The sequence below is a fragment of the Channa argus genome, chromosome 2 (assembly GCF_033026475.1).
Source record: "Channa argus isolate prfri chromosome 2, Channa argus male v1.0, whole genome shotgun sequence".
NCBI lineage: Eukaryota > Metazoa > Chordata > Actinopteri > Anabantiformes > Channidae > Channa > Channa argus.
In genome coordinates this window covers 14980653-15007119 of record NC_090198.1, presented here as the reverse complement: position 1 = coordinate 15007119, position 26467 = coordinate 14980653, and the positions used below count along the sequence as shown (strand labels likewise).

General features: G+C 36.8%; 2 protein-coding genes across 6 annotated transcripts in view; both read right to left on the bottom strand.

Moving 5' to 3' along the window:
- LOC137118086 (paired amphipathic helix protein Sin3a-like) overlaps positions 1–12172 on the bottom strand; it is a 17549-nt gene extending 5377 nt beyond the window's left edge. For 3 of the 5 annotated variants that reach the window (XR_010913703.1, XM_067495727.1, XM_067495728.1), the window contains exons 1-18: positions 11961–12172; positions 8669–8880; positions 8210–8389; positions 7858–7964; positions 7427–7742; positions 7054–7305; positions 6258–6410; positions 5573–5737; positions 4867–4953; positions 4607–4725; positions 4104–4329; positions 3412–3528; positions 2959–3197; positions 2659–2842; positions 1856–2438; positions 1574–1743; positions 274–447; positions 86–172 (exon numbers count right to left, since the gene is read on the bottom strand). Coding sequence is in view for 4 of the 5 variants with exons in the window: in XM_067495727.1 (XP_067351828.1) it covers positions 86–172; positions 274–447; positions 1574–1743; positions 1856–2438; positions 2659–2842; positions 2959–3197; positions 3412–3528; positions 4104–4329; positions 4607–4725; positions 4867–4953; positions 5573–5737; positions 6258–6410; positions 7054–7305; positions 7427–7742; positions 7858–7964; positions 8210–8389; positions 8669–8880; positions 11961–12027 (3438 nt within the window). In the remaining variant the exon portion in view is untranslated. Of the gene's footprint in view, positions 1–85; positions 173–273; positions 448–1573; positions 1744–1855; positions 2439–2658; positions 2843–2958; positions 3198–3411; positions 3529–4103; positions 4330–4606; positions 4726–4866; positions 4954–5572; positions 5738–6257; positions 6411–7053; positions 7306–7426; positions 7743–7857; positions 7965–8209; positions 8390–8668; positions 8881–9549; positions 10344–11960 lie in introns of all 5 variants that reach the window. The other 2 variants (XM_067495726.1, XM_067495720.1) reach the window with 2 other exon arrangements.
- A 525-nt stretch (positions 12173–12697) lies between these two features.
- On the bottom strand, positions 12698–26423 carry LOC137118134 (uncharacterized). The gene is made up of 15 exons (XM_067495729.1): positions 26226–26423; positions 23947–24102; positions 22954–23144; positions 22158–22259; positions 21631–21769; positions 20779–20929; positions 20502–20634; positions 20045–20197; positions 18828–18865; positions 18650–18679; positions 18369–18535; positions 17178–17659; positions 16918–17017; positions 15749–16118; positions 12698–13722 (listed from the first exon to the last, which is right to left on the bottom strand). Exons 1-15 carry the CDS (start codon positions 26421–26423, stop codon positions 13640–13642), a joined length of 2493 nt encoding a protein of 830 aa, XP_067351830.1. The 3' UTR covers positions 12698–13639.
- Positions 26424–26467: the final 44 nt, after the last annotated feature.

The window sequence follows — 26467 nt, the reverse complement described above, 5'->3', positions numbered from 1 at the left end:
TTGTAATACAGCAATGTCAAAGACATAGTTATTGCACTTCAAAGACAGTGACAAGTCAATAGCATGAGTGTGATATGGGTCTTACTTCTGCAGGCTCATCAGAATTCTCTTCTTCTGTGTCCAGCAGCTCCACATCCAGACTAACAGATCCTCGGCATTTTGCAAACATCAGCTAGACAAAACACAAGTTATCAGAGGAAATTTCTTGAACTGCTGATTGTAGTTAAGATCAAAGTACAATATTAATATTATTGGTTTGTGGGCTTGTGGTACCTTGAAGCAGTTCTCATCTGACATAAGATGCTCAGCTTTACGTTGGTAGACCCCCTCTGCTGTGGCCCTGGATGGCTGTGTGGACAGTGTGCCCCCTGTAGCTTTATTGGCACTTTCACTCAGATACATGTCTAGTACACGGGCACATCCATCATCAGTGACAAGGTGCTGGAGCTATGAGAGCAACAAATTTTAATCAACAAATGATACCCAATAAAAAAAAACAAAAAACAAAACAAAACTACTATTACTAATATATGGCTTGTTTCTTGTACTCCCAGCTTTTACTTACTGGACACAAATAATTTCTCCAGTATTTCTTACAAGAAATCCTTCTTTAGGCTGACAGTATAAGCAACAGAACATTCTTAGGACTTAAGACTACCAGTTATAAAAAAAAAGAAATATAACAGGGGCATTTTTTAAAAATATATACTGCCCATAAAAACTGAATTATAACTAAAATGGAAATTTAACACACTCTTGGCTGGTGTCCAACCTTATTGAAGAAAATAAAAAATACATTAATATTCAGTAGTGGTGGTGCATCTCTATTACGATGTGGGTGATATTACCTTGTTTTGTTAATTAATTTACCATGGGGAATAAGTATCAGATTTAAACTTAAACATCCTATCGGTATAATGTTTTCTCCACCCCATGTGTGGACTTAACAGCACAAAACCATATAACCAAACCAACTGTAATTGCTCTGCATTGTCTGCATCTGCAACATTACATGCATCAGGTCTCTGTCTGACTACGGCCAAGACATACACACCTTCAGAGCAGAGACCACAGAGTAGCAGAGAAACATGCACTTCAGTTTGATTGACTCAAAATCGTTTTGCGCAGGGTTGTGAAGAGGTGTGACCACACTCATTTGTTTTTTTTTTTTTTTTAAAAAAGTAAAATCGCTGTTTTAAGGAATAAAAAAAATAAAATAATAAAAAATGATTTATTCCTTTGACTTACAGCTGTGCTCTTGCTAAAGCCACTCCCTTTCTACATTCACTCAATCCACTGCTACTCGCTCTCACCAAGCCTGGGAGGAGCAGGCAAGTGAGGGACATTGAGGGACAGCAACAAACAAATCTAAGGGGCTTTAATAGGTCGATGTCTATTTCTAGAAAGTCTCTTGTTATCTTTCTTCATTTAAAAGGGGAGCGAAGTGAATGTACGTAAACGTAACATTACTAGAAAATTTTAGTTTATTAAAAAAAAAAAAAAAGAAAAAAATGTTTATTATAGGTGAAACACTGCAGTATACAAAAAAACTCATAATCTTGAATGCACTGACCTGCCGAACAATGCTCTGGATAAGTTTGTCCATTGTGAAGGCAATGTAGGCATGGATAGTAAACATTTCCCTCAGGGAGTCCTCATACTGAGCTGGCTCCATGTTTCCATCCAAAAGGTTACGTACCATTTCTAGAAACACTGAGTAATATTCCTCTACATCGACATCCACTGCAGATAAAACATTATATATGGAGATTTACAAAATTTGATCTGCATGGTTGTATGGTGGAATATGAATAAATGTTAGTAATAATATGAGTTGTCTTGTTGTCTCACTTACATGGCTCCTTCATCTTCAATTGGATTGCTGGATTTTCATTCTTCTCCCTTTTGAGCCCCAACACTTCTCTTTCCCACTCTCGCTCATGGGCATCTTCCTCTATCTGCTTCTCAGCTTGTGTGTAGATCCGCAGCAAACGAGAACAGAGGATGTGGTGAAGACGAAAGAAGACATACCAGTAGTTGTTCACAAAGAACAGATTATAGACATCATCTGTGCCCCGCAGCTTCTGAGCTGCTGTGCTGCTAAAGAGGAGCTTGGACTTGGATGGGCTGCTGCTTGATAGGCCATTGTGCTTCTTGGAGACATCTTGATTCATGTCTATGCCTTCCTCATCCTCTTCTTCCTCCTCCTCCACATCAGATAGCTCACCTCGCCGTGCAAACAGCAGATCAGAAATAAAGTGGTGCACGATCTGTTTGATCTTATATTTATCTTCTTTCTGGATGCCCACTTGTCTTTTTACGTGGTGGATAATGAGGCCAGCAGCATCTTCCAGGATTTGGCTGTCATCGTAGGTCAGGGTCATATGCGGGCCACTTGGTGGTGGTGTAGAAGTTTCCTCTGATACTCGCTCCTGGCGCTACAGGACACAGAAAGAAATGAAGTGGGCTGAATTTTGAGACATTTACTTTATACAAAAATAACATTTTGTGTAGTCTAGCTATACATGAGCTGGTGATAAAAGTCTTTGTTGTGCAAATCAATTACCGTATCAAAGCATCACCAACAACCAATATTGGGTCATTATGTTTTACTGTTTTGGTATGATTCAAATTGTTTCCTAAAGAGTGATTCCTTACATCATCATACAGCATCTCAATTTCGTTGAGCAAGGTCTTTGAGCGCAACACTTTGGTGTCATTCTGCTTGAAGTTGATGCCTTGATGGTCGAGAGACTTCAGGTAATACTTTTCATTCTGCTCCCGCCAGATTTTGTTGAAACCTCTTTGTGCTTCTCTCCACTCATCATCTTTCATTTTTAATCTAAAACAGTAATAAAAAAAGAAAGGGATAAATAACCTTACATCACCCAAAACCAAGTGTTATAAAAATACAAACCCAGAGCAGAGGCAAATAAAAAACTAGAATCAAACAATTACCTTTTTAGAACAATGGGTACGCACACAGCTGGGTTCCTCTTAAGCCCATCGATGATGTCATGGGACTTGTCCCCATATATCCTCTGGACAGCTTTGCAGTGTATGACCTCTGATGAGCCACCCAAAGTGCTGTCGAGTTTGAAACGCAACTGCTCCTCAGCTGACATGCGGGAGAGCCTACGCTGCACTGTCTCCAGGGCTTGTATTGTGGCAAGATTGGTTTCCAACACAACATCCAGCTAAACGGTACAAAACCACAGTCAAATTATTGACAAATGAACCAAACCATCTGATTATGGCTGGTTGTATGAGGGGAAAGATTTTCCTTCAACAAGTAAAACAAAGGTTTTTGACGCCGAGTAAAGTGAATCACTGAGACAAATTGATGTACACAATAAAACAAGAAAGTAAGCTTTTTTTACACTGAAAATATTTAAACAGCAGATTCCTTACCTCAAAGCGCTCATCCTCACATCTGTATATGTGCTCCTCATATTGAGTCTTCTTTGAGCTGACAAATGTAGAATCCTCAGACCATGATGGAAATGACACCCATGTATCATTCAGAACCTGCAATAGGATGTATTTGAATTTCAATGCAAAGCTTTATTTATGGTGGCTCTCATCTGGAGTGTTGTTGAACTGATAACAGGCATAAAAACACAAAAACAGATATGCTAGAGAATAAGTAATTAAACAAATGTGTTACTTTTTTGACATCAGTCAGATAAATTAACAGTTGAGAAATAATGTTTTGCTCCATTACATTGTAGTTTGCCAGTTTAGTTTTTTTTAACACTATTACTTGAGCAATTTAATATGAAATATCAAACAGATAAGGTGAGATCTCACTAATCTTACTGTATCGATATATTTATTTTATTGCTATATACTGTATATGTTACCCAATATGGACTATGGAAGATATACATTTATGTAATGAAAATACATTTTACTTGCCTATGATGCCTGGTGCATGCTCTATTAAAACTGAAATTACCAACCAAATTTAGCAAACATTATCAAATTATTATAGTGCCAACTCACATTTCTGATTTGTTTTACAAGCACATACACTGGGAGAAAATAAATAAGTTTTCATAACAGAAATATCTTCAAGTAGCAGACTTCCTTCAGTGACTCACCTCCCTGCAGAGTGGCGTCCTTCCTGTGCACTTGGGTTGCTGATAGCTCTTTGGTAGAGCTCTATAGCTGGACCCCAGCCTTTTGCAAGAAGCATAGTCAATCTCCATGGCAATGCCCTCTGTTGCGCGCTCTTTGGGTAAACTCTCTGCATGGCTTGACTCCACGTGACTAGATTCTCGGTAGCCCAGGAAGTTTTTAAACCAAGTAAAAAGCTCTGGGAATTTTCTGTGAATCATGACACACTAATTGTGAAATAATTACCATTGAGGCTACAGCACAGTGGTTTACAGATGTGTGGTAAGCAGATTTAGTTTTCTTACATATGTTGTATACCAGTGTTGAAAAATAAAAATAATAATAAATTAATATTTAATTTAAAAACAAAATGACACATCTATAACATCAAAATATACTGCTCATCAAATTATGACAAATTTGTGCTTCCGTTACACATACATACATGTACTGACAGATGATATATAGGCCTACTTCCTAAACTCACCCAAGAAATGGGAGGACCAACTGCACCAGCTCAGTGCGGGAAATTACTTCTTGATTGAAGATTTGTAGACACCGCAGGAAATTTTCATATGCCTCAGAGCTCCTAAGTGCTTTCTTCACCTGTTAGTATTGTCAATGGAAAAAAATTAAAACAATTTATTAACCTTCCCTTGAAATGATTCTCTCTTTAACACATATCTCCACCTTGTTATTGCGAGAATATAAATAAATATAGCTGGTGCCAAAAATTATGATACTAACTTTCTCAAAGAACATAGTTTCGGTGCTTGTGCTGTGTTTGCCCACTTCAGTCATGCCATGGTCCTTCTCCATTAATTTGGGTTTCTTCTGCAATGGAAATAAAGACATAAAAAACCTATGACTGTCACCATCATCTTATAGTGTTTTTGTTTTTAATTTGTGCAAATATTATGTAATTTTTCCCGATGGACAGCTGGTAGTAAATGAGTCACCAGCAACAGTAAAAAACAAAACAAAACAAGCAAACAAACAAACAAACAAAAAAACAAAGGGAAAAGAAAGCATGGAATATGACGTGTATAACAGTTCCTAAAGTGGAATCAAGTTTTTTTCCCCCGAACAACATAATGTCTTATACACAGCCAGTATACATAGCCAGTTTTTTCATCATCAGAAGAAGTAAAAATGGTGAAGTATATTCAAAAAGTTTAAAAAATGATAATGCTGCAATATCTCTTGCAGCACTGGCTAATTGTGTATACAACTTTATGTTGTTGGGTTCCTCTTTGCACATTGCAACAAAAACTTTGTTTTACTTTTTGGTATTTCAAAATAAGGGGATGCAAAGTTGTATTTGTGTGGTCTACCTGTATTTGTGTGGTATTTCGTAATTTTCTGTCTAATACAGTTTCCTGACTACAGTCGTACTAAATAAACAAAAACATCTAAATACATGTAAACCGAAAACAAGTAGAGTGGTGAGTACCTTGATGGGTTGTGTGGCCCCCACTCCAGCAGGTCTTCTCATGGGCAGACCATTTTGGTTCAGCCTTTGTTTGTTGTTGTTGTTGTTCAGTAAGGGTCTCTTTACTGTCCCACCGTGATCATTACGCACAGACTCTGCCCTATCTGGTGTACTCTTGCTCAACAACTGATAACGGCATTACATAAAAAGGAAAGCAATAATTTCAGCAAAGGTGTCATAAAAATTCACAGCAACCAAAATCAATGTAGTAAAGTTAACTTTTAAAAGCTCAAGATAAATAAGGGAATTGACTGAGCAAGAAGTTTAATAAATGTTTAATAAATGCAGGGAACATGTGACTATAGTAGATAGATCATTAGGAAATTGTTTCAAATGTTATCATTTACTTTCTCACAATGGAAAAACTGCTTATAACAATCAACACTGGAAACAATGCTTAGAGTTTGATCACTAGTTCCAAAAACAGGAAAAGCACTTCCCTTCACTTCTCCTGTCTTACTATCCAAACCAATGACAAATCCTTAAATTATTTAGTAAAATTCTAAATGCTTGTGAGGCACTGTAACTTTTTGTTATTTGTCTGTCTGTTGTTTCAGATTATTTCACCAACAATTAACACTGTAAGACTGCAACATCTGTGCAATAAACTCCCGTTCAATAGGCCAAGCTATGCATTGACACTCACCATTGAGCTGTTTGCGTCTGGCAGGAACTGTCCAAACTCTGAGAGCAGGTCTTCCTGGTTCTTGAAGAGCCTTGCCACCTGAGTGTAGACTTCCTGCTCAGTCAGTACTGGGGTGTAGTTACCTCCTGCCTCTTTAGCATTTCTTTGTTCTTTCTGTACATATTTAGGCAATAAACAAACAAAGATAGACACACACATGCATGAGCTGTCAATTAATTCAAATTACAATTAATCACAGACTGTCCATAGTCTATAGCTCAGCATTCCAAATTAGAGTCCCACTGTCCTCTGCTAGGCACAAGTGAGGCAACAGTTCATCATCCCATATCAACATAATTAGAGGAGTTAAAAGAAATAGGCAATGAGTGTTATCATGTTAATTTTATATACTTACATAGTAATCATCTACAACATTAATCCCACCTGTTGGTAAATCCCGTTGTATTGTTATGCGTTAACAACCTGCCAGCCAATAAAGTGGTTAAACGCAATGATGGTTTTTTACCAACAGTGATCTTTTACCCCTACATTATTGTACATATTTTGCTATAATTAGTATTACAGTATTTACCATGCATCGTTTCAGAGTGGAGTACTTTTGCTTTTGTACTTATGTTAAATGTAGCTAATCGGCTTAGTAATGTAGAATTCTATAGGCCAATACTTGCAATTTTACTTGAGTATTGTTTTTGTGTACCTTTACCACATAAATTGGGATATTATATTAATCCTAGGTAAAAACAGCCCAGTGTATGTCACAGCACTTAAATACTGTATATGTTGTGGTGTTGATTACCTGGTAAGTATGCAGTATTTCCAGGAAGGCTTTGTAGATATCTGGTTGACCTTGAAAGCGGTTCTTGATCTTGTTCACGTAATTTATAGCATGGTTAAACTCCACTGGCTGGTTGTTCTGGAGAGGTGGTCCAGCAGATGGTGTGCCGCTCACGGGAGTGTGGGACTGAACTGATGGCGACCTTGGTGAGGCATAAGACGGAATGGATGGATTGGGTTGACTGGTGGGTGTATGGGCTGGAGACTGAATTGGCTGTTAAGAAAAACAAAGTTCAAAGGCATGTTATAAAACTTGTCAGTGTAGAAAACTGGACCCTATTGGACCCTTTACCCTATTTTACTTAATTGAGTGGAAAATACAAACAACACTGTACCTTGCTGGTTTTGTTTGGAGCAGATTGGGTGGGGATGGGTGCGGTGTTGTTAGTAAGAGTGCCAGCCTGTGGCAGACTCTGGTGCTGGTGGTGGCTCGCAGGCTGGCTGGATGCGGCACTTACAGGGATGTTCTGAACGGAAATACCATGAGGGGTGATGTAATGAATCTGACCTGGTGTGGTCACATTGACTAGATCGTTGGTTTGAACCTCAATTTTATATCCAGGAGGCAAGAAAGTATTAAAACCCATAATGAGGTCTGGATGTCCCTTGAAGAGCTGGGACACGCGGTTGATGACTCCAGGAGTGTCTATGCTGTAGTTACAGAATGAATGATAGCAATTTAGTATGTGATTCATAATCAGCTGGGCCCACAGATTTTGCTATTTTTCTGACATTGGAATTTTTTTTTTATAAAATTAGAACTCACCTTTGTGACTTGAACTCTTTCATAATATCCAGAAAATCATTATAAACCTGTGGCTGATTCCCAAACTCCAGCTTCACTTGATCTAGATAGGACAAGGCATCTTCCACCTACAAGTAAGACTTAAACAGTAACTGGCAAATTTTCAACTTCACAAAATTTTGATTTGTTTCACTGGGGCCTTTACCATACAATATGACAACACAGTTAATGTTACATTAAATTTAGCAGATGCTTTTATCCAATGTCAACATACACATGAGGAGAAACTTGTACTTTAATGTCACGAGTATATCTAACATATTTATATTGGCAGATAGTTTTAAAGTTTGTTTATTTGCTCATGTTGCAGTACCTTCAGTCGTTGAAACTGCTGTTGTCCTTGGGCTGATCCCATGGGAGCTGGTGGATGAACATGACCTTGGACCACTGCAGGACCCTGAGACTGAACAGCTAGACTGTGTGCATTGGGACCAACATGAGGGGCAGTATTGTTGCCTCCATGTCCACTTGTGCTTTGAGGCATTGTGGGTACCTTTTAGGTAGAAATAGAATTTTAGGAACTTTTTGGTGTAATAATGCTTGGTTGCTTACCTTAAAGATAACCATGGTCTCAATGGGGTAAAAAAAAAAAAAAAAATGAAGAAAAAAGTCCAGCCTAATATTGATATTATTACAATTATACTGAAGCAGTTTTAACTCTTTAAAAACTCATCCTTACAATGTGAAACAACCACAATGTTAGATTTACCAACTTTTGAATAAAAATATTCAGTCCAGACTATATATTTATTTATTTTTGATATCATCATACCTGATAGCCCTGCGGAAGAGAGTACTGGATGCCAGTGGATGGCTGCATGTTATCCGTAGCTGCCTCTATCACAGTAGGGGCTGGGGCCCTGTGCTGGAAGCTTTCTGCAATACCTTGACCTGTGGGGCGGCACGATTGCTGTTGCTGGGGTGCAAATATTGGTTCCTGGTCCTCCACACGTCTCTTCATCCTATACACATACTCAAAAGGGGCTGAGGTAGATAAAGACGGATGGAAAGTTAACTGCTGTTGGCAGTTACTCAGTCAGTTTACTTATACAAACACAGACTTTTTCCAGGTTTGTGCAATTAACTATTTGGAGTTAATTTTGAGAAGTTTTTTCTAAAGTGAAGGGACAATAAAGAATCTTAAATGTCATAATTGCTTGCACAAAAGCACTTGTTATTCTTATTGATCAGTATCACAATTGTACACAATAAATATTTTACTATCATGTTATTATAATTTTTTCTCCATTAAGCTCTTTTTAAATTTAGTATAAGTTATTTACTAAAAACAAATAACATTCACCAATATCTTATATAATCTTCTCTTTAAACAAACAAATCAGACAAAGTATGCACTGCCGGGCATTATTCCCCAAACTTAATCCGGCCAATCGTAACTGGTAATTTGTGTTTTACAGACTAATATAAAGTCAATTCGCAATATAATTAAAGCATGAGCTTGTTCCATTGAAGTGAACTAAAGTTTTTTATTTTCACTCGTTCAACAGTGGACTTCATACTCTCATTAGACACAGCCATCTTACTGTTTTACTTTTGATGTATGTTAAGCAAGTCGACCTGTGCGCTTAGTGAATAAGTCAAAACCAGAGGAGCAAGAGAAGGAATAGCAGGAACCTTCATGGAAGGACATACCCCTGCACAGTATGTACCACCAGCAGATAGAAGAAGTGGCGGACATCAAACAATCCTACCAGTGGCCGGACAAAGCTGGACTGACAGACAGCATTAAGGCACTAATCTTGGTAGCACAGGAACAAGCTCCAAGTACACAATCAATAGAGACTGGGGTCTACCATACCAGACAGGATTCCAGGTGACAGGTGTGTAAAGGTGCCCCTGAGAAAACCCAGCATATAACAGTGAGTTGCAAAATGCTAGCAAGCAAGGGCATACATGGAATACTATAAGCAAGTCGTTAGCAAAGTGTACAGAAACATCTGTGCAAAGTACAGACTGGAAGTCCCAAAGTCAAAATGGGATACACTACAGAAGGTGGTTGATAATGACCAAGATGCAAACTGACAAATCGGTAATGGGCAACCAACCAGACATAGGTATGGTGGACAAACAGAAGGAGGCCATGGTGATAGATGTAGGAAGAAAGAACACGAGAAGCTTGGGAAATACCAAGGGCTGAAAGAAGAGTTAAACAATATGTGGAAGCTAAGATACTGCACAGGACCCTTAAGCTTCCAGGTTTCTGGTAGAGGACCTGAGCCTAAAGAATGGATTAAGCCTGTATAGACAGATAGACAGACAGATGCTCTGAGCTTAGTAGTGAAAAAAATGGTAATCATAAAACATGCACTACTTTACTTAATTTTTTCAAAACAACAGGTTATGAGTAAAGTAATACACAAAATACTTGCCTAAGAGTGTCCCTAAATGAACATGCTATTATTGTGCCGTAGAAAGGTTGTGACTGCCTGAAAGATACAATTGTTGCTGTTATGGGCTTCTTACCCCTGTCAGTATGATGCAATGATTTTACTAGAGTTATCATTTTTAACTCAGACAAAAATAATAATGCACATAAGACATAATACAAAGAATTGGAAGTTATTAAGAACTATGACTGAACTGTTGAACATCTCTACACATCACATAAATATTTGTTTTCATTTAAGTTTTAATATGACACTCGTTGATGAAGATGTAAGCAGCATAGCTCTTTCTATTGGCTGAGTAAGAGTTACTTATATTTTATAGGACTGAACATAGCTAATTTCACTATGATTAAATTACTAAAACGTTCAGGTTCTGCCAGTGTGGGTCTCTACAGACTCAATGAAAAGAGAGAGAAATTTATTGAAGGTCCCTAAGCAAACGTCATTGCATTGGGTTAGCAGAGAGCAAATATCTCGCCCCATTGCCTTGCAACAACCCATTTCGGAGAACACGGTGACTGAGCGTACGATCTTCGATCGCCGAGATCGTGTCTTTCGCATAGCCAGCTTCGAACATTTTTCCTCGGAACGCGAAGCGAATACGCCAGACAGTAAAAGACAGTGAAGTTGGTTAAGTAGCGCTCCAAAAAAAAGCTAAAATTCAGCTGTGAACCAATACTCCACAGGCATGTAGGCGCTGTCTCTCGCTCGCTGTAGCCCTGCCTCATCCCCTCCCCCTCTCTGCCAAAACACCGAGCTTAACGCCATTCCTGGTCTGCGAGCTGTCCGAATTCGCTTGTCTGATGGCTGACGTTGGGTTTCGTCCTAGCGCGAATTTATGTGGCAAGCAACACAACATTTACTGTTTGTATTTGAAGGCAAGCTGGTCGACAGAATCAAAGAGAGCGGGTTTGTGTCTACCGGGTAAAACGCGACTCTGCTACTCTCACATTCAAACGAACTGAACGTGTTTGCTTCCTTAGCGGTTAAAGCTAAATGGAATATGCCTTAACAGCCACGTCCGATCGCGATAATACAGTCGACTGCTTAGATTATAATCTCTGGACCCCTTTAAGGTGTAGTTGCATAAAGTTACACCGTCACTTATTCATTCAGGAGATGCTAACAGTTAGATCAGGAAGAAAGCTAGTTAGCCAACAAGCTAGCACTAGCTTCTACACATCGTAACGTCGCATTGAAGTTAAGTTACGCGAGAAGTTCGAAAGAAAAAACACTTAGTTGTCATATAAACGGCTTCTCTGTCATCCACGTTTGTCTCAAGACAACCAAGACCCAGGCAGGAAAACACGAAATAGCAGGAACAGACAGCGAACGACAATCCATGTTGTCACAGTTTAGACTACTTAGCGTTAGCATGCCAGCTAATTCATGGTCACCGCTCTTCCCTGCTAGCCTCATTTAAACTAGCTGGACTAACTTATCGATTCCACAAGCTAACGTAGCCGATTGTCATTTGTTTTGTTGGAAAACGAAAATACACCAAAATAATAAACCATCACGCAATGTCAGCCAGTGTTGGCTTACGCTCTGGACTATTATGTAGCAGGTAGCCAAACGCTACATGAAAACGAAATAACCTCCATCAGTACAGAGTATGTTAGGCTAACTAGCTAGCACTAGTTTAACTTAGCTTACCTCTCAGCCACCAGCAACAACTTCTGACACCACTGTAACGGAGCCCAACCAGTGCACCTTTACTCATGCATTCACCTGTTTGTGACAGAAAGTGAACTTCTGAGAAGCTACCCTAAATGGAAATGTCAAAAATTAAATTATCCGTAGTGGCTACGCCGCTAACAACAGTATATGTATGAAGCGGTGTTCCTTGAACATAGAGGCGTGTCTATCATGAAGGCGGACAGGTCTCCTCCCAGTCTCAACTGAGATTGGTCAAATCTCCAGGATGAAAACAAATACAGTGAAAGCAGCGAGCCAATGCATTTGGTGAGAGGCGTCTAGTCATGCCAAGTGCATGTTTATCTGCACTCTGCATCACCGCCTCCATGCTTACTAAAAATGGATTTGTTAATTGATGACATTGGTTTAAAATGATAAACTTTCACTCATATCAACTTCTCAAATGTTAACTCATCGTCTAGACTTTTCTACTGCTGCTGCTGAAGCTATTCCTAGACATACAGTCAGATAGTCACACCTTTCTTAATTCAATTAAGTATTAAATTACAGTTAATTTTGACTTAATTTTGCACGTATTTACATTGTACGTTTCCTTGTTTATTTGTGTTATGTTTAGATCATTTACTCATCATGCGTTGCTTATGCTTATGGTTCTGACAAAACCGGCTCACAGTACATGTGGTTTAATGTGTTTTTTTACATACTTGAAAGAGCACATATAAATGAAACATAACTCAATTTGCAGAAGTGTTTAATATGTTTTACAAATTATCATATTTATCGTAAATACAAATATTCATTTTTACAGTAAAGATATGTGCACATCAAACACCCATAAGCACAATCCTGGTACAAAGGACTTCAAACAGGATTTTTAGATTCAAGACAAAATGTATAAATTGGATCTTGATTTTAGAGATTAAAAATGTCTGTCTGAATAAATAGAATTAAATTAGAATTCTCCTAATTATTTTATTATTCAGTTCACCAAACATTTGTTCACAATGTTCATGATTTTGCAAACATTGAGCAGCAGTGGCCAACAAGGGGCCATGAGGAGAAAAGGGTATTTGAAGCATTTTGTTATGTTCTAGTAAGTAGTTATGAAAATCCAAACAGTACAGGCTGTTTAGCTATACTGACTGCATTTCATGATTTAATAAGCAAAAATGTCATCAAATATTACATACAGACAAAATAGTGCTTCTTACACAAAATAGATCAAAAAGAGCAGACCAATAAAATCTCATGCTCTAATCAAGGTTTTTTTTTAACAGAAAAATGTTCTTATGTTTTATATTTGTACACAGTTTTGTTACATCAGCAGAAAGCTATCAGGAAGTTAGGAGAGGAACACTGAAACCAAGAATGTTACATTTACGTAAGCAAAATATAAATAAATCAGAACAATATTTTGGGTGTAACCCCTAATCTCTCTGAGGAAAAATATGCAATAACAAAATTTTACATGATAATAAGGATTATTAAATGTAAGCAATGCATCCTGGTTTCTTTTTACTTTGCACACAGTTGTTTGGATACTTTTGACAGTAGTGTGTTTTCAGTTTCTGAAGATGCTGATTCTGTGGAATTATGTATGATATTAAATTTTCAAATATCCCAAATAAGCATAAGTAGTGCTCCCTGTTTGGATAGCTTATCATGCAGAGGCACGTTCAGTAAAGGAAGTTGTTTTGAAGAAATATAATTACAGTTGCCAAAATCAGTCCTGCTGTCATTGATAAAGTTGGCTTTGAGGCTGCAAGAAAAAAGAGGTCACAGAGTTAAAGTTTTTGTAATTACATTTAAATTTGGAAAAAATAAAAAAAAACAACAACAACGACAACAATAATAATAATAGTAATACAACCCCAATTCCAAAAAAGTTGACGATGTGTAAAACGTAAATAAAAACTAAATGCGATAATTTGCAAATCTCATCACCCCATATTTTATTCACAATAGAACATAAACAACATATCAGATGCTGAAACTGAGACATTTTACCATTTCATGGAACATATTAGCTAATTTTGAATTTGATGGCAACAACACATCCCAAAAAAGTGGGAAGAGGGGGATGTTTAACATTGTGTAGAATTCCCTTTTCTTTTAACAACTGTCTGTAAATGTCTGGGAAGTGAGGAGACCAGTTCCTAGAGTTTTAGGAGAGGAATTTTGTCCCATACTTGTCTAAAGCAGGTTTCTAGCTGGTCAACAGTCCTGGGCTTTTGTTGCCCGATTTTTGGTTTAGGATGTGCCAAATATTTTCTATTGGTGAAAGGTCTGGACTGCAAACAGGCCAGATCAGCACCCGTACTCTGCTCCTGCAAAACCATGCTGTTGTAATGGATGCAGTATGTGGTTTAGCATTGTGTTGCTGAAAATTGCAAGCCCTTCCCTAAAACAGACCTTGTCTGGATGGGAGCATATGTTGCTCTATGTACTTTTCAGCATTGATGGTGCCTTTCCAGATGTGTAAGCTACCCAAGCCATGGGCACTAATGCACCCCCATACCATCAGAGATGCAGGGTTTTGAACTGTCCACTTATAACAAGCTGAACTGTCCCTCTCCTCTTTAGTCTGCAGGACAGAGTGTCCATTGCTTCCAAAATCCCTTTCAAATTTTAATTAATCTGACCACAAAACAGTTTTCCATTTTGCTTCAGACCATTTAAAATGAGCTTTGGCCCAGAGAACATGATGGTCTTTCTGGATCGTGTTCACATATGGCTTCCTTTTTGCATGATACAGCTTAAATTTACATTTGTGAATTTCACAGTGAACTGTGTTCACAGGGATTTCTGGAACTGTTCCTGAGCCCATGCAGTGATGTCCGGTAGAGAATCATGCCCGATTTAATGCAGTGCCACCTTAGGGCCCAAAGATCACATGCATCTAGTTTTGGCCTTCTGCCTTGTTACCTTTGCACAGAGATTGCTTATGATTCTCTGAAACTTTTACTGCAGTCTGTAGTCTTCGCAATTTTCAGTTGAGGAAAATTTTCCTGAAATTCTTGCACAATTTTTTTGTTCAATTTGTCACAGATGGCTGAACCTCTGGCTATCTTTATATTTGAGAGGCTCTGCATCTCTGAAATGCCCCTTTTATACTCAGTCATGGTCTGACCTGTTGCCAATTAATGTAATTAGTTGACAAATGCTCCTCCATTTGTTTTTGATTTGCAGCAATTTTGCTTTTTGTTGCCCCTGTTCCAACCTTTTTGAGATGTGTTGCTGCCATTAAATTCCAAAATGAGCTAATATTTGCCATGAAATGGTAAAATGTCAGTTTCAACATCCGATGTCGTTCTGTATGTATGTATGTTCTATTTTGAATAATATATGGGTTGATGAGATTTGCAACTCATTGCATTCTCTATTTATGGTTTACACACCGTCCCAACTTTTTCGGAATTGGGGTTGTGAAACAATTATATAAATAAAACAACACTTGACGATTATTATGAATTACAATAAAAAGCAGACCAGGAATATACTTTTACACTTATTTTAGGCTTTCTCAGGGCAAAAAGCTGTTGTTAACCTTGCTTGTGGTAAGCTGGTGATAAGCTGGTGGTAATAATTTCAAAAAGGTTAACACAAGCCAGTGCTCAGAAGTTTCCTTTAATTTAAAAGAGCCTTCACAAAATACTTAAAAGTTAAAAAAAGGCTTTCCTTACAAACATAGCTTAAAAATTGATTTCAATTAAAGTAATTAAAGGGTCAGCTCATAATCACAAATTAAAAGCAAAATAATGGAAATATATAAAAAGACACCTTACCATGTGAAGTAGTGGTGCTCTGTGTTGCTGTGGTTACTGTAATGGCAGTAGTGGCAATAGTGGCAGTAGTGGCAGCAATAGTACCAGTACCAGTACCAGTAGTAGAAGGATTAGCAGAAGCAGTATTAGGAGCCACAGTACTACCAGCTGAACTAGATGATGTTGTATTGGTTGAAATAGTGGATATGGTTGTTGTGGGTTGTGCAGTGGTTGTCACCAGGAGGCTAACGGCTCCTGAGTTGATGGTGTAGGACTTCGTGAACACACTGGTAACGATATTTGAGCTAGTAACAATGCCATTACACAGATCAGGACACTTCTTAGAGGGATTGGTTGAGATGCACAGATTGACTGTGCACTGGACATACATCTGCACAACAAAAAAAATACATCGATACAATTAGCACCAAAAAACATTTTATATTTTTACAGCTATTTTTGAACATGGCGGACAGAATATTTTAACAAATTCAAGCACTGCTAAAAGAAAGGGAATGTTCAGACCTGTTATAAATAATAAATTATGGACGTTATCTTTACTGTTTGGATGCAGCACATTACCATGGCCAGCACCCATAGTCAGGTGTGCATTTATGTTATCACTATTCAAATTTAATTTGCAACCAGATAAAACATACTTTAACACAGAAGACCGAACATATATTTTAAACAGAGAACCAATATTATTATACCTATTATGTGCATTCTCACATAAAACAGTGTACCACAGAAATGTATTTCACATTCTAAAATAAAATTTAAGGCAATTAATCTAATAGTTGTCAGGCCACAAGTATCAACTACATTCTAGCACATAAGAAAAAGTCCTAGAATCACTAAAGTGATTAGAATTGATATTCTGCAAATGTGTGTAAAATTTCAAGCAAACCCATCTATGACATTTTTAATTAAGCAAAAAGTGGTGGACAATCTAATACTGCCAATGTATGTGAGCATAGACAACAGCATCCTGCAGAGATCTTCTCAGCAATGCTTTAGTCTATACTATATAAGTGCTTTAGTCAGCTGTATTTCCATAATTTTTTTTATTTTATTTCCTGCTAAGGCTTGTCTTTCTGCACTTAGAAACAATACAGAGAACAAGAGAACGGCAAAAAATATATATAATGTGTAACTGTCTCTTATATGACATATATATATGTACATACGGTTGTTCCTGTGGGTGCCAGGGTGCTCAAATCGAGTCGGTAAATCTTCACATTAGTAGCTGGTGTAATAACCTCTAATGTGTTATTGGAAGTTGAACACCTGAAAGAAAAAGAGTTACAGAACTATTTGAAATTATATGATACGTGTCAAATTCAGAGATGACGTCTGAAGACAAAACAAGGTCAGTATTTTATATAGTATCTGTCCTCTTCAAAATGGTCAGAAACTAAAAGTAACTTAAACAACAGAAGTCACTGACCCTTGCTGTATGAGGGGGTAGCTTATCGTGAAATCCTCCGTCTCAGACTGAATACATTTGCTCACAATCAGCTCAGCTCTATTTATGCTGCAGTTGGTCAGCACGTAGAGGTCCAGCTTGTCGATCCTGGACCCAATTTCCCTTACATCATTAGTGGACCTAATGGAGATGCTGTGGTTCCCTGATAATGATTCAGCTTCTCGTCGCCTTCGTTTTAGCAGTGGTTGGAGGGAGCGTAACTTGGCATTACGCGTTAGGTTTGCCAGAGGCCCCTCTCCTGGGAAGTGAAATTCTAGATGAAATTCAAACACACCAAAGACCTCTGTCTCAGTAGGCATGCTGACATTAAACTGTGGTCCTCTGACTTGGGCTTTAGGGATTCGGCAAGCCAGAGGGAGGATGAGGGAGGGATTGCGGCTGATAGGAGAGTAAGGACGCACACTTTTCAAGGTGTTGGTGTAAACAAGCTCTGATCCTGAACTCTGGAAAACAGAAGAGGGCAAAGAAGAATATAATTGAAATTAACTTTCATCTGAATAATCTGTCAACTATAAGTTAGAAATTCCTAATGGAGACTTTTACTAATTACTTTTGAAATTAGGATTAAGTTATTAAAAGTAAAAATTTAAAAAGCCTGTAAAAACAATCTGCTATACTTTGTTATTTTTCTTGTACAGAGAAAACTAGATTTATGCAAATGTTATGATTTGATTAACACAGTGACTGAAGAGTTTTGCTAATTTTCTCTTTTTGTTTCTAGCTTCTACCTGTCTCTCTTTGGTTCTACCTTCAAAGGTTACAGTTTTCTCTTTTTCCATCATTTCAGGAAAAATAAGTAAGCTAAACATATAATATTTAAGAAAACGACATATTTTAAAATGTTTCCTGTACTAATGCATAGCTAATAATAATTTCAAAATATTGCATAATAATCAAAAATGAAGCGAAGTGTCAGTTGCTGTGTTCAATATTATGTCCTGACACTTTTGCACTTTTTATACATAATTGATTAAGCCTACAAAGGGCTGAACTGTTCCATCCAAGTGAACATCATCAAACATCCCTTAAAAATTACACACATTTGCACTTTAACATATATGCATATGCAAAGCAAAAAATATATAAAAGGTCTGCAAAAGGCAATAAAACTACAGATAACCTCAAAGATAGAAAGAAAGGTATACACATTACCACAATCTTAGTGCCGCAGCCAGTGAAGGAGATGTATGCAGTAAGGTATGTGCTGTTATAGGTGACAGGACAGGTGGCGCTGTTGAGCTGCAGTTCTGCCAGGTTGATGTTGTTCAGGGAGGCAACAGGGAGCACCAGTATCATCTCTGTCATCTCACAGGTCAGCTCTGCAGGCAAAAAACAACTTATTCTTAGATTATTGTTAAGTTCTCGCAAGATTAAGACAAATTTGAATCCTACAAGTAACAATTACACATAATTAAGTGCAATATTTTCTCAACCTGATCCAGCAGGTAATCTCTTCATTTCCTCTGAAAAGATTAACAAAGGCATATTTTAATATATAAGGGTTAACAGTCAGTCATTCAGTCTGAGAAATCTTTCTGTGAGGTTAGTAGTGGTGTTTTGTGAAGTGCAAAAGGGCATAACATGCATTCTTATGATGGTCTAAGGACTTACTTTGGTACAGCCACACACATGTGGGCTCTGACTGTAAACTGGAAAGACAAGAAGTGCATATCAGATTGTCATACTGAAAATACTCAACATTTCAACATTTGACTGAGTGTAAGCAGGTAAATAAATGTATAATAAAAATGCTATCTAGTATAAGTACGACATTAACATTTATGCTTAAGTAGAAGTAAGTATTTAACTTAAAGTATTACAAGTAAAAGTACTTAACTTTTTTTATGGACCAATGTTTGTTATTTAAAACACGTAAAACATTGTGGTATTTTAATTAACTCACTGACCATCGTACATCAACAATATAAAATGTCATTGTTTTCCTATTGTGTCTTCCTCTATGACATGAGTATTTTGTAAGCCAGAACTGTTTTTGACATTTCATTCAAACTAAAATAACCTTAAACAATACCCTTAACATTGTTTTGTGCACAGCACCAGCTCCCTGTGAGAATTGCCGGGACACCAAAGAGTAAATATTTTGCGTACCGACCCACAATGACCACTGCTAATATGTCAAACAAGTCTTGTAAATATGGCCATGGAACTGACACTGTGTCCACCTGCACCTGGATTCATTAAGAGATTATCTTGCTATTGATTTTTTTGGATAACAAAGGAAAGCAAGTGGTGTATAATGTATATAAAATAAATGTGTAAAGTAATGTCCATGTGTAATGCAACCTTGATTAGACAAAGTATAGATATTTGTATAGATATTTATTTTTAGATTTAGTGGAGTAAAAGTAAATTTAGCTGTAATTAAATCTAACTAAGTACAGATACGTATAAAATGTATTGAAGTACAGTAACAAAGTGCTTTTACAATTACTTGTACTTTGTTACTTTCCATCACTAACATTTTTTGATAAATATATTATCTGTTTGTGATGTAATTCTAAATACAATATTCTTTGTGCTGTCAACTCTTTACAGTGAGAAGTTTTGTCAGGTGTGGTGAGAAAGAAAGACCACCCAGGAGGGAAAGAACAAAATTGCTGACAATTACTACTTTACGTACGATGGTATATATGCCGTATTATTCCATTTTTGAAACCCACTACCCTTGGGTTTTAGTCCATCCATTCCATTTTTGTGGATAAATATATATTTTCTGGTATTATTATTCAGTGTTCACCTCCTTCTACAGTACTCATGGGGCCCAGACTTTGAACCACAAGTAAAAGCCACCCATCTTACGAACTTACCTTATGGTATTTGCAGCAAAGCAGATGGGTAAAAGGCGAGTCAGGTTGTTTTCTGATCGGACCCAAGCCATACTTAACATTGCCATGGAGCCAACTGATTTGAAGTTAACCCTGTAGAGTTCAGGGGGGCCAACCACTGCTATTTCTGAAACACTACAAATATAGAGAACAAAAGAAAAACATATAACAAATAAACAGTGTTTATACATTATTTCAATGTCGGTTATCCCTAGTGCTGACCTTAAAAACAATCCACAGAAAAAGACCAAGCTGTTGTGTTATGTTTAAAGCTGCAATGAAAAGTCCATCCCCAAAATATACATTAGTAACTCTTTACCTAATTATTCATTTTCTAGGGGAAAATATAGATAAATTCTCTAAAAATGAATATGTTGCCACAGGAACAACATACAGAATATTTTAGTCATTACCACAGACATTAGCTATCAGGACGCACCTCTCCAGCTGTGACATATATATGGCATCGAATTTCACCTCCTCGTATGGCAGGACAAACGTTGTGGTGCCATCTTTAGGTGTGTCACCATTTACCACAGGTTCAGCGATGCACATGGCGTTTGACTCCTCCACTGTAAGGAAGGAGATTAGGAGAGGTTTTACTAATTCAAATATAAGACAGGAGGACACAAGTGTTTTACGTTGTTTGGTTTGCTTCAGGATGCTTTCTGTTATACGGGCCCTCTTAATGCCTATCATCTGAATGACGGACTCACCAGTAAGAGAAAGTTGCAGAGGGATGGAGCTGAGGGGTGTGCTGTCTGTGACTTGTTTTATTTTGGGCACAGGAATCAGGTCTTCTGCCATCAAATAGATGAAGTACTGTCCTGTAGGTGCTCCTCCAGTGAATGTTAACAAACATTTCTCCTGGTGAAAGAGTTTAGCCCAACAAAATTAAACTACACTGAGCAGAAGTAATCAATCAGCAAAGGGGTCCAAAAGGTGCATGTAGATATGAGTTTATATCAGGTGGTGGAAGGTAGTGCAAGACCTGTGATTAAGGACATTTTTTAGCCATTTGTCCATTACCTGAAAGATTTTAACTTTATATTTTTACTTCACTATATGTCAGAGGGAGAGCATTTTACAGAAGCAGTTACTAGTTACTTTAACAATAAAGATTCGAAATACAAAACACATTATTCGTCTCTAAAATATGATGATTTATGTGCACAACAGTGCCTAATTTTCCATTTAAGTCAAAATTTTAATGCAGAACCTCTTAGAGTCTAAATGTCCACTGTGATGTGTATACCTTTACTTAAGTAAATGACCTACTTTTCCCCCCTGAGTTTATATCATGTACAATACTATAATTACAGGATTCTTTTTTATAAATACTATATTTTACTATTTTAATTAGGGTATGAAGCTGATAAAATAATGATGAAGAAAATCCAATAAAATAATTTATCAACAAAAGTTTAAAAGTTACATTTTGTTATGCTTATGTTATGTAAAAATGACATTTTGTTCATTTTTACTCAGTAATAAGAGTAAATTAAAAAGATGAATTATTTGTGTGTGTGTTTTCAATTAAACATTTACAATTTAGAAGTTGGACCTACCTTATCCAGTTCTATGAAAGGGTACTGAGTGCAGTTCTGACATTCTCCCTGTTCAGGTAGGGCAAAGCGACATCGCACCCTATCCCCATCCAGGTCTTTTACGGACAAAGAGAAGTCATGAGGACAGTTCACACGAGCCCTGATCCCCAAATATGGTAAGGGTCAAAAACAAAGAGATAATCAGCCCTTTAAATCCCAAACACAGTCACAACAGGGGTAGATTAAACTGAACAATGAAGTTAACATGTTACAATATACAAATTGTGAACATAACACAGACATATTATCGTATCTAAATAAAATTTCAAATTATGTGCTGTAAAATAGTCAAAGTGAATTTATTTAAATTGTGAAGGAGGTGACCGGGATAGCATGAACACAGATCCTTATTGTAACTTTATAAGTCCTGGATATCTAAATAACAAGCTGTTAAATGCACCCAAACAGCTAAATGGTTTGTTTTTTATTGCATAAAAGCTGTATGTCTGGAGACTGTGTTTGTGCGTGTGTGTGTATGTGTGTATTACCTTAGCGGAGGAGGAAGAGCAACATAAGGAGGTTGGTTGAGTCTCCCAGTGTTTGTCCGAAACACTGGTCCTGCATTCATTGATATATAAATTGTGTTGGACCTAAATGTTAAAGAAAAGGTTTTTCAGTTATAAAAAATACATGAAATTAAATGTATTGATTTCACTTTTAGCAGTCTATTTTTCCCCCTTCATTGGAATGGCATATAAGGGGATGCAAACATAACTCTAACAAAAATACATTGTACATTCAGCTGGTATAAATTTTCTCCCATCAACAACAAAAACGGAGTGTGTAAAAAATAAATAAGAATAGTTCAAAAGTTTGCATTTCGCTTGTTAAACTATTTACAAATTAACTCTAATCAATTTCTGATGAAGGAACATTTGTACTAGCTAATTGTGCCTTAAATATTATGTTGATGGAAAAAATTCTCTGTGTTAGTCTTTTTGCCATTTAAAAATCACCATTAACCAACTAGATCAAATGTAAAATTAAAACTTGTAGGACTTGTCACACACACAATAGTGCAATAAATATAGCAAATATAATTACTAAGCACCATACAAAACAGATTGTGGGACACTATTTAGTATAAACGACATTGTTGAATATTATGGAGCGCAAATATTGTTCTTATTATAAACACAAATCTAAAAAAACAATCACAAAACAGGATGACAATGTTTTTCATTAAAAAATAAAGGTTTAAGGAATAAATGTGTGGATGCAAATGAATAATGACTATCAATTGTTTTTGGTCAAAAGTCCAAACAGTGTAAGTGGGTCTCCTACCCTAATGTGAGGAAGCCACTGTAGTTACTGGGGACCGTTTTCTGCCACTGGCGAACACACCACCCAGGGTCGGGTTTTTCGCCGGTGAAAGGTAAGGAGGTAGGGTAGACCACACAGTCCTCTCCTTCAGCACACAGTCCAGACAAAGTTGGACAAGGATTGGGAGCAATGGCAGTGAAATGAGCCCGCACCTGCAAGAAGCAACGAGACAAAATGAAATGTTTTTTGTGTGCAGTGACTAAAGTTATGACTGAACTGATTGAATTCACTTGAAAATGTAAAAAAAATTAGAAGACTACCAAACTTGATTCCATAATGTGACTCACGTGTTGTTAGAGAACATGCCTATAAAAACTACACATAAAAAATATTTTATTGATTCTTTAATTTATTTGATTTAAGACAAGATTTATCATTCAGTAAAATGATCATATACCCTGCCTGGCCAGAAAGGTCACGACCTGGATTTTATTACAGAAAAGCCTTACATTAATTAATGCAATGATTAATATGTGTCAGCTGTATTCACCCCTAACTGATGCACTGAGTAGCTGACTACCTGATTATACTGAAAGACCAGGTTTTTCCATCAATGGATTATTTCTTCCCTGATGACACGGCCATATTTCAAAATAACTATGGTATACTCATTATGGTAATTATAATATATACTTCTAAATAAAAAAGGCCATAAAGCCTATATAATAACCTTTGTTCGTTACTTAAACAGGAAGAAAATAATTCATATTAGTTAATGTTGTAGCTCAGCTGGAACAAAAAAACATTTTTTTTTCCTTTTCTTTGATGGAATTAGATGAAAAGAGCTGCATGGGAAACCTGGGTGAAGAAAGGGGCTATGACAAACAATGGTCCACAATCAGACTTGAATTACGGTGCTCCAATGCCTCAAGATTTATAAGAAATGTAGGAAAAGTGTAGTAAGGCTATAAGTTATGACTTTAGACTGAAGACACAAAAGGTTTTTTTGCCCACCGTTTTTCCTCCATTGCTGTCAAGGGGCACAACCTGCACCGTCAATCCCAGAGAAGAAGCTTTGCAGGCTGGGCCAAGCAGAACAAGGGTTAGGCCCAGCAACAAGATACTCAGTTTGATTCTGTGCAGCATAGTAGTCAGACAGGAAGTCTGAACCTTTGGGAAATACAATGACAGGGGATAGTTTATTTTTAGTCAGTTCATATGCGTCACCAGTCATATTTGATTTCACTCCATGTCAGATGTAGCCAGCCTAATGAGTCTTGATACTTTACTTATTAATTCTTGTAATAAGTGACTCTCCTCCCACCAAATATTTGAGAGAGTTAAATGGTGACTGACACTGTCATTTTGGCAATTCACAGTATTACACACAGAATTTATTGCTTGTGACACCTCTGGAATGTATTGTATTTATGCAATAATACCACAGTGGTTGAGTAGAGCACAATTAATAGTTTAGTGTTTATTTGTCACATCTAGGTTTAAAACTGTTTTGATTACATTATATCATAAACCACAATTGGATAATAAATGGAACATAAGAGCTTAAATCTTTTTTGAGGTCCACAGGCAATTGGATAGCTTAGCCATCTTTCATAGAATGAAAATCAAAAACAATAAAACTAAAGGCTGGGAAGGCAAAGGGAGATATCATAATTTGCACAGCAACAGGTTATGCAGCCATGTTAAGGAGCGGAGCAGTGTGAGTATAGTCTGTCCTGTTAACAGAGATTTGGATATTTGTGATTAGGTGATACAGGTAACATGCAACAATAAATTGGCTTATGCGTTAGGCATCAACCTATTTATTCAACCCGAGAAAGCAGAATTACCTTAAACGATGAATAAACAGACATAGTAGTGATGGGAATAAACAGAAAAAAAATGTTATAGAACATAACTTAACTACTAAATAGACACACGTGTTTATAAATATCATAAGGTGGTTGCTTTAGTGCCGTCACATTAGTGAAGTTTTTCATCATGTTTCTGTCCTTGTGAAAGGTATTTTATTAATTTTAGTATTTAGTCAAATGTAGTAACACACTTATCAAATACACAGATGATCATAATGAGTTCTAAATGTCTGCATCACAGTCAGCTCTGCTTCTTTAGTAATTCAATATTTTTTTCTCAAAGCTTATAAGAGGTTATTAAAAGGATGTTTAAGTGTGCATCTCTTGGGACTTTTGTTTTATTTTCATTTGTTAGAGGTTATTTGCCAATTCAAAATACATTTTACACTTTTAACCTGCCAAAAGCTAAACCTGTAACATGTTTTAAATGAGGCTTTTAAACACTTAATATTGTTTAATGAAAGTTATTGTTGGTGTACTTTTTCTTTTACAACTTGTAAATAGGTGTTGACTAACAAGTTAACAAATAACTAATAAATTCCAAATGGCAAGATTACACAAGTACAAAAGAAGCAAATTCTGTGGGACCCCGAGTTATCAAGGCCACAAACCATTCAGGGTGAAAAATAATTGTAACATTCTTACAATTTTAGTAAAAAATGGTGTTTAAACAATTTAAATCCAATTTAAAGGCCAGAAACAAGTCAATTTTCAATTTCTAGTAAAACATGCTCAGTATTTGAAATATTAACATTGTTTAAATCAATATTTACATTATATGATGCTGATGATAGGACAATAGTTAGGTACTGTACAGCTTGACATTTAGCAGGTTAATCTGACCCTGACATTATATAGATATGAAGGATGTGTATATTGTTGGGAAATTGTTTCCAAAGCAGGTTTAACAATGGAAAATATTTCTGCACTACCACAAAGTATGACAAGCTTGAGAAATTTCAAATAACTTCAACAATGGTCACGTACAAGAAACTGACAAGAGAATGTTGTGTAACACCTTGTGCTATTAACAGATTCTAAAAATTTAATTTCAGTTTTATTCCAAATGGAGTACTGAATGACAGCACTGCCATGCTTTTTTTAAAATGCATTTTAAAATCTGTTCCCTTTTAGAGACATAAAAAAACACTATTTTGAAATTGCCAAAAAAGTAAAAATATTTAATCAACATAATACACTCCTTGATCACATTTGCTACTTTTAATAAGAAAACACTGTATGTGTATTAAAACTTCTGTCCTACAATAATCTTTTGATACAGGACTCATTTATGAAATTAGGATACTGGGATAAGATGCTTGTACCTCTCCACAGCTTCCATACAATGAACACACTAAAATCTAGCACACAAATATAAATTCCACCATGTCTAATACAGAAAAATTAAGATACAATTACCTTAAGCCACCTGTAAAACTTTAAGAAGTCCCAGCTAATATGTCGGGCAACAAACAAGATGTAGCAACCACACTTAAGGTGGAGTTCAGCCAAGTTTGAGAGGAGCAATGGCGTTAAACTGGATCTACCAGAGTATGACAAAAGGTACAGATAAAGGGGAGGGCTCTGAAGGTGACAACATTTTGTGGTTCCAATCATGCATCTCCCAATCCCAATTATCACCTTTACAGCACGTCACTACT

What these genes read in the sequence shown, in the direction of transcription:
- LOC137118134 (XM_067495729.1), bottom strand. Translation starts at nt 26,423, where the DNA reads ATGATTGGAACCACAAAATGTTGTCACCTTCAGAGCCCTCCCCTTTAT. An exon ending in GCTCTTCCTCCTCCGCTAAG is followed by an intron (nt 21,770 to 22,157) that starts GTAATACACACA and finishes TTTGGGGATCAG; the next exon opens with GGCTCGTGTGAACTGTCCTC. An exon ending in GCTGCGGCACTAAGATTGTG is followed by an intron (nt 17,660 to 18,368) that starts GTAATGTGTATA and finishes TCTGTTTTCCAG; the next exon opens with AGTTCAGGATCAGAGCTTGT.